At 36.3% G+C, this 20031-nt stretch overlaps 1 protein-coding gene across 4 annotated transcripts in view; it reads right to left on the bottom strand.

The window, feature by feature from the left end:
• Positions 1-20031, bottom strand: part of LOC149555253 (uncharacterized) — a 59067-nt gene that overhangs the window by 14703 nt on the left and 24333 nt on the right. The window contains exon 1 of one of the 4 annotated variants that reach the window (XM_089829367.1): positions 15229-15921. The exons of the other annotated variants lie outside the window; for them this stretch is intronic. Within the exon in view, the coding sequence (XP_089685493.1) occupies positions 15229-15368 (140 nt within the window). The 5' untranslated portion in view covers positions 15369-15921. Of the gene's footprint in view, positions 1-15228; positions 15922-20031 lie in introns of those variants that run through there. 4 annotated transcript variants of the gene reach the window in all.

The following is a 20031-nucleotide window of genomic DNA, read 5'->3' as shown; positions in this document are numbered from 1 at the left end:
TAATGCCCATAGTGACAACAAAAGGCTGTCTTTTCTACGTCTTCCTCCCTCATGCGGATCTGATGGTGTCCGAAATAGAGATCTATTTTCGAAAAATAGATTGCACCATGTAATTCATCCAACAACTCATCTATCCTTTGAATGGGATATCTATTCTTTATTGTTTTTTTGTTCAACGCACGGTAGTCCACACACATGTGCATCGTCCCATCCTTTTTGACCAATACCACCGACTACGCGAAAGGGCGTGGGACGGATCCATCCTTTCTCTATCAATTCTTGAATCGTCTTTTCAATCTCATCTTTGAACTTCTTGGGATGGCAGTATAGTGTGGTTATGACCGGTTTGGCTCCTGCTTCCAACTCGATTGTATGCTCAAACCCTCGATGCGGTGGTATGTCGGCAGGAATGTCTATAAAAACTTTATCATAGTTGCTCAAAATCTTCTAGAGATTGTCATCCTGGAGAGGTGTTTGTTGCCCTTTTATAGGTCCTATCGAAACAAAACAATGTGCAGCCCAAGCAACGTCATCACGCCGAAAAATTGCCTCCATCCGATGCTCAAAAACTTCCTTCGGACCCTCATTTGCCATTCCGCGAAGAAAAATCTTCTTTCCATTCACAACAAAAGTGAAATCCATCCATTTGAAACTCTGAGTGTATTCATCAAGTGTCTCCATCCACTGGATGCCTAGAATAACCCCATATCATCAAGGTCCACTATGAAGAGATCCTCGGTCACTGTGTGATTCGCCATTGTGATACTTAGCCGAGGAACAAGGTGCGTGCATGGCAGAAGAGTCCCTTTGGCAACCTTGACTTGAAATCTTGCATGCGTCTCCGTAGGTAGACCTCTTCACTTCACCAAAGATGAGTTTATGAAATTTAGAGTGGCTACGCTATCCAGCATCACCATAACCCTTTGTCCTCGAAGGGTACCCTGTACACGAAAAACTGTGCACCTCGGGCTACCAGTTAGGGCAATAGTTCCTCCGCATCATACCAAAGCGGCAATTCTTTCTATACGGTTCAAACTAACCATGTTCATGTCATCGTGATGTTGGTTGTCTTCGGCAAGCATTTCTTCCTGTTCATCCTCATCATCGGACACAACCTCAATATAGTGTATTTTTTCTTTTCCGAGGCATCTGTGGCCAAGTTCCCATGGTCCCTTGCCATTGAAACATAATTTCTTCCTTGGGAGTTCAAGTCAGGTAGCTTCGTCCGATGACGGCTTCTTGGGCGGAGGTTTATTATCTTTGTACCTCAGAAACACCAGTTATTTGTGGTGTGAGTAACTTCGAGAGGATGACGTCGGTGATGATGCCATGCTCCATGCCTTCTTAATAGCCTCCGACAAAGTGGCAGGATTGAACCCTTTTATCCAACCTTTTAGTGGTTCTATCAGTCTGACCATGAAGAGCACTATCCATCTTTCAAAAATGATCGTGACCAAAACAGAGAGTTTCTGAAATTTTGCAATGTACTGGTCGACCAATCCAAGATTGAACAGTGTGATGATGTCGTGATGCCACCATTCATGCGCAACTCCCTCCAAGTGCAGTGCCGCAAATTTGATTGCTTCTTTCGGCATAGGATTCAGCTGGAAGTAAGTATCGGCCTTCATTACCCACACTTGTGCAGATATGGATCCAGATCCGTCAAATGGAGACAAATTTACTTTACTCAACTTTCTTCTGAGATCATCGTTAAAGTATCCTCGGTTTTTGCCTTCCGAATATCTCATTCTCAGATCCACGTAATCTTTGTTGGATATATCGCCCTCAAAATTCGCATTCTTCCAGTCTTCTCTTAGTTGTTCTTGCATCTCTTCAAAAGTTGGTTGTTTCCCTCCATGTGGTGCCTCCATCTGTGGGGGGAAAGGTGGCATGGAAGGTTAAGAACGTGCGGGAGGAGGATTTGATTTACCCGACACTAAGTCCACGCTATGACCATTTTGTTCTCCGGATATTTTAGTCTGCCATTTTCGAGAGTCTCTTTCATGAGTCGTTGAGTATCAATGATCTGTGCCTGATTCTTGGCTAGTTCTCTCAGTAGTGCCACGAGTTCGGTAGCTATTGGTTCCGGTTCGACAGCCATTCTATCAACGGAACGTGTCCTTTGTCTCTTTCAGCTATAAACTCTTATTCACTATTCACAAGCTGGCAGGATCGAAGCGCTCTGATACCATTGTAATATTTTGTTCCTATACACGAACCAAAAAAAAATTTCTCCAGACAATTTTGGCAACCAGGTGGACTCTGTACGTGGTTTGGTGACTAGTACGGGGGGATTGTAATGGCGTACGGATGGCAATAACCAACGTATGAATAGATGGAAGGCTGTACAGGACAGTCCGTACTGTAAGGCAAGGGAAGAGGGTGGGTTGTATGGTGGGTGACTGATAGAAGGGTCGTACGGTGGAGGGCCTAACTAGGTCAAACGATGTTGGGCCGTACGCTAAGTTAAGTGTTGCCGTATGTATGGGTAGATAGAATGATGGCGTATGGGGTGATGGCCAAGTGAGCCGTATGGTGAGTGGAGGGAGGAAACAAGGAAGATACAGGTGTGGTAGAAGATGTGTGAAGGCTGTACGAGCAAAGAGGGAGCCACACAGAAATGTCTGGATGCTACACGATATAACAATGAATGTAAAAACGTACATACAAAACACGAGTAGATCAGACACAATGACAGAAACTTGAATATGGAAAATCCTTTCCATATATATCGGAAGATGGTGCTCCAATTTGCCAAATCCGAGCGAAGTGTTACAAGCGACGGAATAGGGTGAAGGTTGAATCCCACCGAAACTGCACAAGCCAAATGGGAAAGATCTTTCACTTCCAAAATGGCGAACAACAGAGAACCCTAAACAAGAGTTCACAGTATAAAGAAATGATCCAGAATGCATACTAACTACAATTTACAAACGGTGCTTAAATACCCTTCGGGAAAACTTGGGTGTACAAAGTTAACCGACAGCAACACAAACTATGGAAACAAAATAAAATGGGTCCGAAATAAATTAAATCAATCGGCCCATTGACAATAGTTTGATAAATGATTTATTTTATAACGGGAACATTACAGGATTGACCCTGTGAGTAGTCACCATACTAGCATACAATTACAGTTAGAAATCAGAAAAATACCATTCCAATTGCATACTTACATAGTAAATCTGAAGTAGTGATTACATTGTTGCTCTAAACGATTGAGAAGACTTGAAGCATATTTCGTACTATCAAATCATGAACACCTATAAGTGATTAAAAGGAAACCACAACACAATCCATATTGCCATATTGCCATATCAGGATAGACAAACAATACATCAAGAACAAATAGGAAGCTGTGCTATAGTTCTAGCAATCTGCAAAGTAGATATGTTATAAGAATTATAAGGATATTTATATTATGTATTGTTATTAAGTACATCCAGTACTTTACTTATGGAAGAAGAATATACAAGATATACACAAAAATGAAGAGAATAATCTAAGAATAAAAGAACCATATACAATTTCTAAACAGAACGAAGTATTTTTAAATTGGAATTATAAGAATTCAGCTCAAAAACATCCAAGGTTGCCAAGGGGGTATCACAAACCCAATTAAGTGACGAAGATATATCATTTATTATGGGTCAAGCAAGGTATAGGCAATAGCAGATATCAGATCACATCAGGACATGGTTATGAAGTAAAGGACTCCTCATTTACATCAAATTGGAAATAAAGATTAACGCAAGGACATTCTAAGTTGAATGTTATGTTTCCTAGTATGGAATTAAGGCAAAGAGCTAACCTCTCTGAAGGACATCGCAAGATATTCTATAATTGAATATTCTTAAGTAAGGCAGGGAATCTAATATTCTCTGAAGGAAGCAATATATATATGCATATGCAAGGATGGATACACCCAGAGCGGGTATCCATAAGGCCTAGGATGAGAAGGAACTCTCCTATGAAAGATGAATACACCAAGATTGATTATCCATAAGGTCTTAAAGAGAGAAGTATTGTGAGAAGATGATGCTTAGTGGAGAGTTGTTCTATTAATTAGAGCCCTAGGAAGCACTCCCTCAGGAGCTAAGCATCTGATCACAACCTCTCCTTAAGAAGGGGATTAAATTGGGAATTAGGGATCTTATATTTTAATGACATACAAGATTGAAAAATATTCTTATCATGGTTTTGAAGTACTAACATATGATGCAGGTCTGTCTGTCAAGGAGCTAGTCACCACCAACTTCGGTAGCACGAAAATTGTAATTCGAGGAAGGAATTTACCAAAGCTTCTAACATGTGTATGCTTCGTGTCTGCATCATGTCTTCATGCATTAATGTGTATACTGTTACAAGATTCAAGAAGAGTTGGCAGATTAACAGATTTCCGGATGATTGATTGATTGACAGAGGAACAAATGTGTTCCTTATAAAGAATTACAAGGACGTTGTTTCTAAAAGAAACAACGTAGACTGAAGACGAAATTAGAAACAAAACTAGAGACAGGATAGGAAACAATCCTATCTGGACTGAAGACAAAAGAGACAGGATAGGAAACATTCCTATCTAGACTGGAAGACGGACTACAGACAAGTAGTTGACTATTATAGAAAGTATAAGATATTATCTTAATACCCTCCCTTAATGGTCAACGTACGGATGTCGGAACATTCTATGATAACTTAGACCCTCCCTGGATCTACAGAATGCTGAAACCAAGAAGCTTTGCCAGAAGAGTGCTATGACTCAAAATAAGTTGCAATTACAAAACTTCGTTTTTGTGGAAAAAACGGTAAAACCCAGAATCTCACGCAACCTTGCGTATTATAGACAACTTGAAAATGATTTTTGAGGAGAAAATCAACAAACCCAGAATCTCACGCAACCTTGCGTATTACAGACAACTTGGAATGATTTTTGAGGAGAAAATCAACAGACCTAGAATCTCACGCAACCTTGCGTATTACAGACAACTTGAAATGATTTTTGAGGAGAAAATCAACAAACCCATAAAAAATAGAAATAGATTCAGAAAGCGAAAAATGTAGCTTCGCCTTGATCAGGACCCGGAGAAGTCGGACGCTGCCTAACACCCAGAACAAGTTGATCGATGTTTCGATATTCAAAGATTGCGATGATGCGCTGCTTCCAGGTTCCATAATTGCGACCATTGAATTTGGAATTATGTTCGAGCAGAATATTTGTCAGAGATGCCATGGCACGTTTTTCAATGAAAAACTGTGAAAATCTATGAAGGCGCGTTCTTCGAGGCAAAAATACGAAAGACCCAAAAGAATCAAAGAATGACCCAAAAGAGAGCTCGAAAAACCCAGAAGGAATCTACTCTCGTTTTCTGGATCCACTGGCTCGAAAATTGAGGCACAAAAATCGAGGCACGCAGAACAAACGTACGACAACCCAGTTGAGCTCTCGAAAAACCCACCAAGAATCTGCAAACAAAATATTTTTTCGACCCCAAAAATTAGGGTTTCGAAAAAAAAGGCCCTAGCTGAAAAAAGCTTGAAAAGACTTCAGATTTCTTGATAAAAAATGGCAGATTTTTCTTCAAGGATCGATGTGCATGGACGAATGGGGCTAGAGTGTGCTGAACAAACACAGGCAGACCCGAGTTCGGGAATTTCTCTAGGCCGAAAACCCTAAGCGGGTTTTAGAGAAATTCAACAGAAATAATTTTGGAAAAATTTAAACAAATAATTTCACGAAGAAATTATAAATTTTTTCGAAAAAATTTAAGTAATAGCTCTGATACCATGTTACAAGATTCAAGAAGAGTTGGCAGATTAACGGATTTCCGGATGATTGATTGATTGACAGAGGAACAAATGTGTTCCTTATAAAGAATTACAAGGACGTTGTTTCTAAAAGAAACAACGTAGACTGAAGACGAAATTAGAAACAAAACTAGAGACAGGATAGGAAACATTCCTATCTGGACTGAAGACAAAAGAGACAGGATAGGGAACATTCCTATCTGGACTGAAGACAAAAGAGACAGGATAGGAAACATTCCTATCTAGACTGGAAGACGGACTACAGACAAGTAGTTGACTATTATAGAAAGTATAAGATATTATCTTAATATATACTTCGTGTCCGCATTGTGTCTTCATTCACTAATGTATATACATTTTGGAACATGTTTTGTGTTTTCATATATCCTAGTATATGTTTCTTAGTGAGCACCAAGAATCAAGAACATTCCCAATGAGTGTCAAAAGTAAGGAAATTCTTGAGTATAGAGCATCATGAACATTTTTAGTGAGTGTTAAAGACTCACATCATTCTTAATGTATGTCAAAACACATAGAAGGCAATTAAGAAGGAGATGTTATAGTCCTGACAATGCATCCATCAAAGTTACACCTACCAAAGGAGAAATCAAGATAAGTCTATCTTTTGAATTATTTATTACGATTTTAAATTGCATATTATGATGAAGTATTTTAGGTTTCATCAACAAACATTATAGTGTGATTCTAACCTCAATTATCATTTCAGGGTCATTGAAGTTGTGCTCAAGAAGACACATCTTGTACTAAGGGTTTTGAATTGCTTGAGGACAAGCAATATTGGGAGGGAAGGACAGTCATGTCCCCTCTCTAGAGATCGAATTCGACATATTCGTAATAAAATAAATAAATAAACTTAATAAGATAATAATTACATATTATTAATAATAGAGCGAGCATTGATAATAATCAATTATTTAAGTAAATTGATGACTAAATTACCAATATTATAAAAATGAAAAGATATGATATATTAATAATATAAATATATTATTAATAAAAATATATATGTACTATTCATATAAATATATAATACATAATAATAAACATTATAAATATTAAATAATATTCAATAAATTATAAGTACTACATATTTTATTTAGTAATACTAATCTCAAGATTTATATTAACAAAATATATTAGCAACTAAATGAAGGGTCGTGACTCATAAAGAATATGATATATATGGAGGAAGGCTTGGCATATAATAGGGGGGTATTGAAGATTTTATAGAGAAGGTTGGATGAACAAAGTGGGAGCATAAGGATCAATATGCAAGCAGCGAAAGTTGGAGCACAACATTAGAAAGAGAAAGCGATTGTTGTACAAAACAATGTTGATATTATATGTTGGATAGAAACTAAGTGGTCTGTACACCAGTATTAACATGTGATTATCCTTACCAAAGGAGTGGGCATGACAGTTCAAAGTTATAGTACTACCAAAGAGGTGCGATCATTTCCTCATGGCATATAAAAGGGGGAGCATTATGGAAATTACAGAGGGGGCCATTAGCCCATCCAGAGAGCAATTCACACATACCCAAGTCAGTAAAAAGATTTGTAGCAAGCAACAAACATGATATAGAAGGGGGAGCATTATGGAAATTACAAAGGGGGGCCATTAGGCTATCCGGAGAGCAATTCACACATACCCAAGTCAGTAACAAGATTTGTAGCAAGCAACAAACATGGAATGATCTATCGGGGCATAAGGAATTGGAAAACCAGAATTGAGGAGAATTGAGCAACGTAAACATTCAGCAGGCAGAGATCTGACTGTATCTTGAGCAGCAACATATAATTGGCATCAAACAAATACAGAGAGGCTTCCACAGACACCTCTTCTGTTACTTACTCATAATATAAGAAAGATAGATTTCATCACTATCCAGGGAAATACATCGAAAACATAAACACAAAACAGGCAATCTACGACAAGCTAGTAGCCATGAAAGACATCGCATTCAGCGTCCAGACACATCCTGACAACCAACACACAATGGGATATTTTTACAGATTGGTGATAGCAGGCGATAATAGTTATCCTGGTTGATATATAAGCAGTCAACACTTAAATATTACTTCAGAACATATAATTGTAATCGCATATCTGTTAAAGTTATAAAATCAACATTGGGATTTATAGAAGGTACACATGGAGCAACCAAAAATTTGAAAATAGAGTATAGCAGTCACAGCAGAACATAGAACAGTCTGTAAATCTAAATGTAACACCAGCTTGAGGACTCTCTAGCTTTCTTTGTTAGAAGTATAACCGTGTCAGCAAGCAAATGTACAATCATAGGATTACGGAATACGAATCAAAGATAAAGGCAATATATTGAAAGGGCTGAACAGTAATACAAGCAAGCCAATTCTAATCACCTACAGATTTGCGTTGTTGGTTGTGTGTGATGATAATATCACGAGTGAAGTTCATATTTCCTTCTGCAGGGATCATCAATGAATTCTCTTCCTCTCAGGCAAAGATGAATACAAATTTACTTATTTTCTGAAGGTCATTGATAATATTTTATTTACACAAGTATATAGAGATAGAGATCACAAACAGTACCACCATTGCAAGCATAGAAGTAAATATCAGAATTAGTAACTAATGGTTCCAGACAATATCTCTACATATCCATACTGCTTAGTCAAAGAAAGTTATATACCTTGTTAAAAGAAATATACTATCAATTGCATATATATATTTTGCAATATCAGACATTGCAGCACATCGTTGCCCATAATTGTGTCAGAGTGATATGGTTCATATTCTGCATTTTAGAGTTTAATTCAAGTTTGGATTGAGAGATTGTGAGGGAGTGAAGTGATTGTTCCAATATTTAAGTATATCTAGTATGGGACATTACACTCTGATCATGGACATTTCGAACTCCTTCATGGTTTCAGCAAAATCAGCACTTAACTTATCATCTCCTCCAAAGATGAGATCATCCACAAAGATCTTTGCAATCAGAAAACTTGTTTTTGTTTCTTGCTTCATGTATAGACTGCAGTTATCATTGGTTCTTATGAACCCAATTTTTATCAAGTATGAGTACAGTCTCTTATACCATGCTCTCAATGCCATTTTTAGTCCATACAGGGCTTTCTTCAGTCTACATACTTGAGTCTTGCCTTGTTCGTTCTCAAACCCCTTAGGCTGATCAATGTAAACTTCCTCTTCTAGAACTCCATTCAAGAATACATACTTTACATCCATCTGATATACTGCAAATGCAAGGAGTATCCTGACTCCTTCCAATCTGGCTATTCGTGCAAAGGTTTCTCTGTAGCCTATGCCTTCCTCTTGTGCATACGCCTTTGCAGACAAGTCTGGCCTTGCTTCTGACTACCTCTCTATCGTCGTTCATTTTATTTTGAAACACCCATTTTGTGCCATTCACATTCTTGTCATCTGGTCAAGTGACCAAGGTCCGTCTATCATTCTTCACTATTTGATCAATTTCTTCCTTCATGGCCTTTCTCCAGTCTCAATCTTTCAAAGCCTCTTTTGTAGCTCTAGGCTCCATGTGAGAGAGTAGACACACTATCTATCTCACCTTTCTCCTAGTTATTACACCAGCATCCTTGTCGAAAATGATCTAGTCTATTGAGTAGTGTCTTCTCACATACTTTGCTAGTACTGGTTCTGCTTCAGCTACCTCTGCTCTCTATCCTTCAAGTTGAGCTTCCTCTGCTTGAGCCAATACAACTTCTTGTACAAGTTCAGCCTCTACCAGTACTCTCTCCACAGTATCACTTAGTGGGATGTATTCAAATTTCTTGTAATCTTCCAATTTCTTCTTGTTGTCTTCCTCATTCTTCTTTGAGAATTCATCTACCTTTACATTGGCAGATTCCACAATTTTGTGTGTCTAAAGATTCAGACACCAGTATGCTCTACTCTTTGTAGAGTATCCCAAAAAGATGTCCGCATCACTTTTAGGCTCGAACTTTCCTTGGTATTCATCCCTCTTGATATAACATTTACTCCTAAATACGTTGAAGTAGCTGACCGATGGTATGTAACCAAACCACAGTTCATAGGGAGTCTTCTTTGTCCCCTTCTTCACTTGTACCCCGTTCAAGGTGTACACAACTATGCGTATAGCCTCTCTTCAGTAGATCAGTGCAACATTGTTTCGGATCATCAATGTTCTAGCAGTCTATGATAGTTTTGTTTCTTCTCTCTCCAACATCATTCTATTGAGATGTCCTGGTAGCTAACATTTGCTTTATGATTCCATGCTCCTCACAGTAGCTCTCAAATTCTTGTGAGGTGAACTCACATCCCCAGTCCAATCTCAAGCATTTCAGTGCCCTACCGGTCTCCTTTTCCCTTTTTTGCTTTGTACACTTTGAACATGTGGAAGGCTTCTAACTTTTCTTTCAAATAAACAGTCACATCATTTTAGAAAAATCATCAATAAACAACACAAAGCATTTGTCACTAGATACACTCTTTGTCCTCATGGGACCACACAAGTCAGTATGAACTAGATCTAGTACATGTTTTAAAGTGACTTGTTAGAGAAACTTAAACTTGCCAACTTTCCTAGTTGACAATCTTTACACATAACATTGTCAGGTTTGGCAATAGGGGATAGACCCCTTACACAATTCTTCCTTCCAACTTTGACAATGCTTTCAATAATTAAATGGCAGCCTCCTGTACCATAACCAGCAATTATCATTTCTAGCTACAATACAAGTACTACCAAAAATATTTAGGTAAACAAGGTTACCTTTGCTCTACTCTCCTGTAGCTAGCAGCTTGCCTATCTTGATAAATATTTTGCGAGACCCTTTGTTAAACTCAAGCTTATAACCTTTGTCCTTTAGTTGAGCCATGCTCAACAGGTTATATTTTAATCCTTCCACTAGATGCACATCTTCACAAGTAGTGGATTCATTTAGAGCTACAGTACCCTTACCTATCACCATGCATGGCAAGTTGTTGCCAAACTTCAACATCCCTCGATCATAGGCCTTGACCTCGTGGAACTTGCTCCTGTCACAAGACATGTGGTGCAAACAACCAATATCTATTATCCGCTTCTTATGGCTTCTGGTACAAGTTATCAAGGCACTTTCTACCGTTTCTTTTGTGATGGCAACAAAAGATACTTCATCTTCGTCCTCATCATCGTCACTAGTTGACTTTTCATCATACACCTTCAGCAATGTAACATCACTTCTCCTTTCTTTTGGAGTTAGACCATCTTTTGTTGGTTCCCTTCCAGTTATTGTTCTCTCTCCAGTCGTTGGTTTCTTTCCTAATAGGCTCTGGACATCCGGTAACATAATGTCCTACCCTTTTGCAATTAAATCATATGAAAGAAAGTTTACCCTTGTACTTCCCTTTTCCTCTGACCATTCTTTTTGTGAACAGCACCTCTAGCTATTCTTGTTCAGCTTCTTCAACATATAGCTCTCCAGTAATCTCTTGTATCTAGATGTGGTTACCTCTCCACTTTCTCTTAGTGTTGCAGCCGGTGTAACAAGGGTTTTGAATGCAGTTTCAACCTTGGGTGGTTGTGACACAAGGTTAGGTCGAGTAATTAAGGCCAGAGGCACACCTAACTATCAAACCACCTTGCTGAGTAAACATAGCGGAAGCAAAACACAGAGAACAACACCAAGGAGAGAGAGGAACAACAATATCTTATGATTCACCAAATGATCCACAAACATGCACGGTTGTAAGGCCTTCCAGGTTGCTGCCAACAAAAAGTTTTACAAGTTACAATCAAGATACACGATCTCACTTTAAAATCCAGCCCTAAACTTAATCCTCTATGATCATTTGACTTTGTTGGTTTCCAAAACCACAAATTGGAATCCTACGAACCTTGTGAGCTCGACACTAAGATATCCAACCAGTTATGACCAACTTGACAAAATTGAACAGTGTGGTCCGAGTTCCCTACACTTCTAGCTCTACAAGGCCAAGGCGGGTGCACCTGATCCTGGACAACAACTTAGATCCAAGATCTTTATAGCAGATTGGTTAAAATATGAATATAATGAAAGCTTCCAAAATGGCAAGAATTATAGAAAGCTTTTAACTTGCAAATTATGAATTGATAATAATAAATGAATGTATGAATGTTTTTAAAATCAAAATGAGCATAGATTAATGCAATCAAATGAATATATTAATTCTTCAAAGGAAAGAAATGAAACAATTGCCAGCATATGGATTACGAATCAAGAGTAATGTAAAGACCAGTGCCAAAGGGTGATAGAGTCAATATTATAAGTTTAAAACATACAACTTTATAAAATTATATGCACATAAATTATAAACAATTTAATAATCAAGATGCAACAGATCAAATATATGGACGCAATTTCAAAATAGTCTAGAATGCATTTTAACTCCTGTGGTTCGGAGGCAAACCAGACATAGATTTGGAAACAATTAAATATTTCTCAATATCTATGATGTTCGATTTTAAAATGCCATAATTGATCCTGTCCACTTATCTATCATATAAATTATTTATAAAATTAAAATAATAATTATAAAGGACAAAACTATATAATATTTCAACTCTAAAGCTTCATGCAAATAAAATAAAATAAATATTTCTTATGGATCATGCCGAAAATAAAATTGCACTAGAGACACTCCTTATGGATGATCCATCCAATGCAATTAGATTCTAAAATAACATAGAAAAGTTGTACTCAGTGATTTGAATCCACAAGCTTAGTTCAACAATTCATATCTTCGCTGATCGGAGAAAATAATATATCATAAGTGCATATAACTTTAATATGTCAAAGCCCCTTTAAAATATATGAATTATGTAAAAATTGTCCCTTTATTCTTCCATTGGCCTATATTTATACATTTTGAAAGGTGTTCATAAAACATTGCTCCCCTTTATAACAAATAACCACCAATACAAAATAAAATCCTAACTAAAACAATTGGTGGTTTAATAATTTTTAGACCTTGTCTTTTATCACGCTTGTATTGTCCTCAAACTCCGGCCACGACTATAGTCCGAGAAAATGAAATCTCTAAAGTGCAGATTTTCCGGTGGAATGCATGGAGACTTGGACACTTGGATCTCTCTATTAATCACTGGGCTTAAATCCTTCCACACTTGTGTCCTGTGAGTGGTCTTTGGTGGTTTCACGATTCATTAGATGCAATCCCTCCTCTTCCACTTATGCTCACAAGTCTACAACAAAACATTGACTCATATAAGGAATATAATATTAAGAGAAATACATCATTCCCACTCAAGAGGCCTTATGGAGACCGGGAGACAAATCTTTCGTATTCAGCGGCTCCCCATGATAAGTGGTTGTAGTATGCAATACTGCTCTCAATGTTGTTTCTACGCATGGCTATCTGCTTTGTCTTTCCTTTGACCATACCGATGACCACAAACGATTATCAACATGGATCTTAAATTGTGCTTGAATAAAAATTCCATCGATACATTTCTAAAGTATTCCCAGATGTATTATTTCCATCTATCAATGGCATAGCATTCAATTGACAACAGCTAGGAGTCCCGATATAGTGCCTTGCATATCTTCCCAATACTATTTATACTTTAGTGGCCATGCTATATACAATTCCAAAGCCGTTCAAGGTTTTTCTTTTGTCTTAATACAACTTTTCTCAAATCTATGAATTTCAATCTAGTCGTCATTGTGATATCTCCATTTTGATATATAATTTAATAATAAATAAGTATTATATATTATTAAAAAGATAAATAATGCATATAAATTAAAAATATAAATTATATATATATATATATATCATAAATATTATCATATACGTATACGTGTATATAATAAATATAAATATATATATGATATTAAAATACTATATTATTGAGTCTAAATAATAAATATATATACACATAAATCAACTATTGACAAATATATCTTAATTACTTATTAAAATAGTATAATAATTACAAGGAATATGATTTATATAATTCATATAACATATAATCATATTTAATATAATAATATATAATATAATTATCTTATTAATATAATTAATATTAATAATGAAAGGGCATGTCTCTTGGAGATACACATATATATATGTATATAGGATATCAAATTATGAAAAAGGATATAGAAGAGGATGGAATATAAAATTTGAAGGAAAAATGAGGAATGTTCGGAAAAGGGACATTACAATGGTATCAGAGCATGATCTTGCCATCCTGCAGGGTTAGAAAAATACAGAATAAAATTGTTCAAAAATCATTTGAATTATTCTCAAAAGAATCCTAATCTAACTGGACTTAAGAATAGTGTTCATCGTGACAAGCAATGAATCAGAATCTTTCCTGCAAACACCCTCTCATTGATTCCAACATTTAAGTGCATCATTGGGAATCATTGCAGAACAATCAGGAATCAAGTTACAGTTTGCGACAACGTAGAAAAAGAATAGACTGTTAACTACAAAGATGATAGTGAGAAGAGGGCAATAGAAGACTTTGTTTTAAAGGCCAATAGCATTGCGAATAAAGACCATTCACATAAAAGAGGAGTATTATTACATTTGCAGTTGTATGAGAAAGGAAGCAATGACATCGTGAAGTCATATTTATATGTTGAGAATGATGCTCAATGGGAACCGCAAGTATCCAAAGACCTCTGAAAGAGGTGATGCAAATAGAAGAATGATGAACAAGTATTTGATGGCAAGATATATGTGGATGCCATCACAACAAAATATCATTACCGTTAAACTAAAAGAAAAGCACTATAATATACTGGCATGTAATGGCAATTATGCATCGAACAAATCAATCACACACAACGATAATAGAGTCTACGGAAAAATATTTATAGAGGCCCGATAAAATAAAGTATGGTGGCAACTATCTAAGCAGTGACGAATACAAGCATTGAATTTGTATTAAGTGATCATTCAACAACAAGGAGTATTTGGAGACTATGAAAAGATGTATGAGGTCTGGAAAAATACGCCACCGTGGATGTTTAAAAACAAAGTGAAGTTAAGAACCATATGGCCAAAGTAGCGTTAAGCAATACAAATTAATTTATGCTTTTAAATAAACTTCAGCATATGAAAATCTGGCATTAAAATACACTCAAAAGAAAATTATTATTGAGAAGCATTAATTAAAGTTATAAAACTTCATCTAAATCTATCCCACGATGTAATGGCTAAATACGTAGAAAAGGGATTTTGCTTTACTGCAGCCAGTGTAAGATGCTCTAGACACGGGCTTGTCCAATTTATAAAGATATAAACAAATACACGTGCATCCTTGAGACTGAACAACAAAAGCAGCAACGAGCTGTAAAATGCCTTATTATTGTAAAATAGCAGGCTACAGCCCTCATTTCCACAAATGTGGAGGAAGAAAGGGCATACCAAGTGATGTACTTGCTCCTCCAATGAGAGAAAGTATAAGGGCAACGATGACTTGAGAATCCATGCTTAATCTTCAGTTTCCACTGCGAAGAATCAATTAGAAAATCACCCAGAAAGCTGTATAAAGGATATCCAGACATCAATCACGACAGAATTGCACTGTGTCTCGAACAAGATTTTAAGATAGAACAAATCAGGTTGAGGATTTCAATGATACGAATGCCAGAGCATGCGGACAAGTAGGTGGGACTGAAGTCGTGAATTGGAACGAAATTAGCATTTCGTCCAACATGGAGTTAACGTTTCTGAAAATTTTTTTTTCATGTGCTCTGGTTTATGCCTTAAGATATAAGGAATAGCTTGGGCAAACGATTTAGTTCGGATCTTCGGAGAAAACAGACGGAAATGTAATATGATTGTCTAGGTTATTCCTCGTTTGCGCTGATTGTGGGCTTGAATCATATCCTACGAAACAGCGGGGCTCCTTACTCATATGAACAAGTAGGCTTTATTTATAGTGGAAGTAAGAAATGTGGCCAAGATTAAGATGTTAGAAATGCATTGCAATGCTTCCAAAGACATAAATTGATGTCACATGTCAATGAATGGAAAATGGTGTTTAAGGAAAAACAAGCAGTTAAAAGAATTTAAACATAGCAAGCCCAAGGATGATTTAGGATTAAAGAGGGCGTTAGCTGACTTAGCACAAAGGTATAAGAACCATATAATAAAAGCATGTAGAGATCAGATTTTGACCACCAAAAATGGTAAAGGGACATCGATCCATATGAGGTAAGTTATATATTTTCTTTATATTGTTATTTTGAAAAATGTTATCAATATGAAATGTTGCTGTTATCATATAAATATATTTTATGATTGAGGAGAGTTTGAAAAAGGTATGTATTAGTCTCAACTTTCTCTTTATTTACATCTAGAAAGAGATATCATAAATTTGAAATGTGTAAGAATAATTTATATAGTGGATTTATGATATCTAAATGAGATTAGATACATTTTTTATATAGAAATCAATATTGTTTCTTAAAAGAAAATCATTAATCTCAAATATTATTACAATTTATAATATGGGAAATGAAATTTTCAATATTTATATTCAAATATGTAAATAAGATTAATATTGAGAGTCGAATTAACTCTCACATTTGATATAACTTTCTAATATTCTTATTAAGTATAATCGTTTGATAAAATTATCTCAAAAGTTATTTGATATGAAGCATATTTATGTCAATTTTAAGGATTTTGATATTAGTGTATAGTGGATAGGGAGTGTGCACAGGATGAGGAGTAAATCGGTCGCGTTGGGGCATAGGAATCCCAATATGGATTTTAAAGATTTGAGGGAGCCCCAAGTTGAGCGTGTCCAAAACTCGAGTAGCAGTAAACCTTCCATCCATAATGAAACTAAACATGTACATAGTGGGTAGGGAGTGTGCACAGGGGGAGGAGTAAATCAGTTGCGTTGAGGCGAGAGAATCCCAGTATGGATTAAAAATTTGAGGGAGCCCCAAGCTAAGCGTGTCCAACTTCGAGAAGCAATAAATCTACCATCCACGTCAAAATTTTCCTAGTGGGTAGGGAGTGTGCACAAGGGAAGGAGTAAATCAGTCACGTTGGGGCGAGCGAATCCCAATATGGATTAAAAATATGAGGGAGCCCCAAGCTAAGCGTGTCCAACCTCGAGAAGCAATAAATCTACCATCCACGTCAGAATTTTCCTAGTGGGTAGGGAGTGTGCATAGGGGGAGGAGTAAATTGGTCGCGTTGGGGCGAGAGAATCCCAATATGGATTAAAAATCTGAGGGAGCCCCAAGTTGAGCATGTCCAACCTCAAGAAGCTGTAAATCTAACATCCACGTCAAAATTTTCCTAGTGGGCAGGGAGTGTGCACAAGGGGAGGAGTAAATCGATCGTGTTGGGGCCAGAAAAATCCCAATATAGATTTAAAATCTAAGGGAGCCCCAAGCTGAGTGTGGCCAAACTCGAGCAGCAGTAAATCTACCATCCACTATGAAATTATACACCCTATTATAGTACCAACTATAGAAAAGTTGTTAAAAATATGCATCTTCAAGAAATTTTGACTTCGAGACAGGGGAAAGGAGTGCTATATTCACAATCAAAGTGGCAAAACATTTCCTTACCTTTTTCTTATTTCAAATTGTAAGCAAGATTATAACATGTATACTATGTGTCTACATCGTGTCTTCATGCATTAATATGTTTGCTTCGTGTCTTCTTTGTGTCTTCATGCATTCGTGTGTCTACCTCGTGTTTGCATCGCGTCTTCATGCATTAATGTGTCTACTTTGTGCCTTTATACATATGTTCTTGTACATACTATTATATACTAACATGTTTACTTTGCAAGTGTCTAACACATATGCAGGAAAGAGAATGAATCCAGACTATGAATTAATGAGGATCAAATCAATTGCTTGAGGACAAGCAAATTCGAGAGGGGAGGACTGTGATATCCCCATTTTGATATATAATTTAATAATAAATAAGTATTATATATTATTAAAAAGATTAATAATGTATATAAATTGAAAATATAAATTATATATATCATAAATATTATCATATAACTATAGTTGTATATAATAAATATATATATATGATATTAAAATACTATATTATTGAGTATAAATAATTAATATATATACACATAAATCAACTATTGAAAAATACATCTTAATTACTTATTAAAATAGTATTAATAATTACAAGGAATATGATTTATATAATTAATATAACATATAATCATATTTAATATAATATGATTAATATTAATAATGAAAGGGTATGTCTCTTGGAGATACACATATATATAGGATATCAAATTATGAAAAAGGATATAGAAGAGGATGGAATATAAAATTTGAAGGAAAAATGAGGAATGTTTAGAAAAGGGACATTATAGTCATGCACAGGCACTTGGTTCCTTTCACCAATGATTTGTATTTGTATCATATTGCCAACTGGAGTTTGTAACATTTATTCCAGATTGAATCACTTTTGTCTAAAATATCACCATGCCATCTAGAGTTTGCATACTCACACATATCCTCAGAGAGATAATTGGCTATGTATTGATAAGGAATTAGTTTCTATAGAAGGCATCTTCATACAGAAGTTCAATGATTTGGTCTGGTGAAGATAAGGCAGCACCACAATTGTATTTGCATCTGAATACTTTGCACAGACCTGATGCTTATTAGATTTCAGTTGATATATCTCAGGAACTATATACATACTTCATCTTTCTTCTGCTCTCATGAGACTGATCCTGACTAATACCTGCCAACAGAACTATCACCATTGTTTGATTGTGTCTTTTGCTGCTAAAGGCTCTTCTTATATGGTTGAGTCTCTAAATACACTCGTCTCTGAATTCATGTCTTCTTGAGACCATCATGTCTTTTATAATTGATATCAGTCTTCAAGATATCCTTTGTGATAGATCAGACCTAATAGATTAAGAGGCACATAATATCTCATAAAGTCTGCCATGAGAATGCATATTGTCATCTCTATATGGCTGTTTATGTCTTTTCAACATATTAATTCTATGTATATGTCAATGTTGCATGCAAATTTCACATCTGCATAGTGTTTAAATAGGAATCCGAAAACAAGCTCTTGTTTGAGGTGAGTAATCCTTGTTATGATCTGAAGATGGGACATTGATCTCCAACATGTCTTCACAAATGGAGACTCTAAATTTTGTAAAAATCCAAGCTCCATCAAACTCAGCCAACTCTCTCCAAGAACTATCTTAACCTAAGCCTAGACATCTTTATTTATATTTGCCAAAACGGCTTAGAGAAGATTCTAGATCTTCACATTAGGGGAAGGCCGACAACATAACGGTTTGCACACGTCCCAATGCATGATCCTTACATTAAATGCACAACTTAAAATCAATGGACAAGTTGGCTCACAAAAGAACTAATGCACAGAGAAACTCAGCCAAAGAAAGACCTAGACACGACGGAGCTTCAGGCAAAATGACCACCAAACAGGCTTGACCAATATAGCACTTGGTCGAAGCTGCAACTCGGCCAACAGTAGAGCTCGGCAAAACAACAGACAAGTAGGATAGCAAAGCAACCCAAGATGCTTCTGCGGGAGACAGTCGGGGTTGAAAGAAATGATTCATGAAGGAATCACAACCCAAGCTGAATCCAACTCAATTTGAGAAATCCATGTAGCATCTTCAACTGGTCTGTTCTTCCATTTTACCAAATACTCTTAGTAACTCTTTCCTCTTGTTCTCTTGCCAACTATCTAGTCCAATATCTCTTCAATCTACTTTATATGAATTGCCACTATCAAACTTCCTCAAGATTCTACAAGGACCAAAATTCTTCATTTTCAACTTACTCTAAGTACCAATAGGAAATCTTCCCTTTTTCAAATGAACCATCACCTCATCAGCTACTTCATAAACATGGTATCTTCTAGACTTGTCTGCATTCTCCTTATTACTTTTGATTACTTTGTTCCAACCTCGATTTCACTTCCTCATGCAAAGACTTCATAAAATCAGCAAACACTTCTCCTTCAGCACTCCTCTTCTCTTCACCAGCAATATCCCTCAAATCTGATATACCACTAGGTTGCTTTCCAGTAACAATCTAAAAATATGTTTTCCCAATACTCCTATTCACAAAACTATTATATGCAAACTCAGCTTGTGCCAATACCATATCCCAAGTACTCAGTTTATCCCCAGCTAAGCATCTCAATAAATTACCTGAGCTTCTATTCACA

Source organism: Cupressus sempervirens, chromosome 5 (genome assembly GCF_028749045.1).
Source record: "Cupressus sempervirens isolate cs-2001-9-10 chromosome 5, ASM2874904v1, whole genome shotgun sequence".
Taxonomy (NCBI): domain Eukaryota; kingdom Viridiplantae; phylum Streptophyta; class Pinopsida; order Cupressales; family Cupressaceae; genus Cupressus; species Cupressus sempervirens.
The sequence above is the reverse complement of the archived record's forward strand: the minus strand, read 5'-3'. Positions and strand labels throughout refer to the sequence as shown.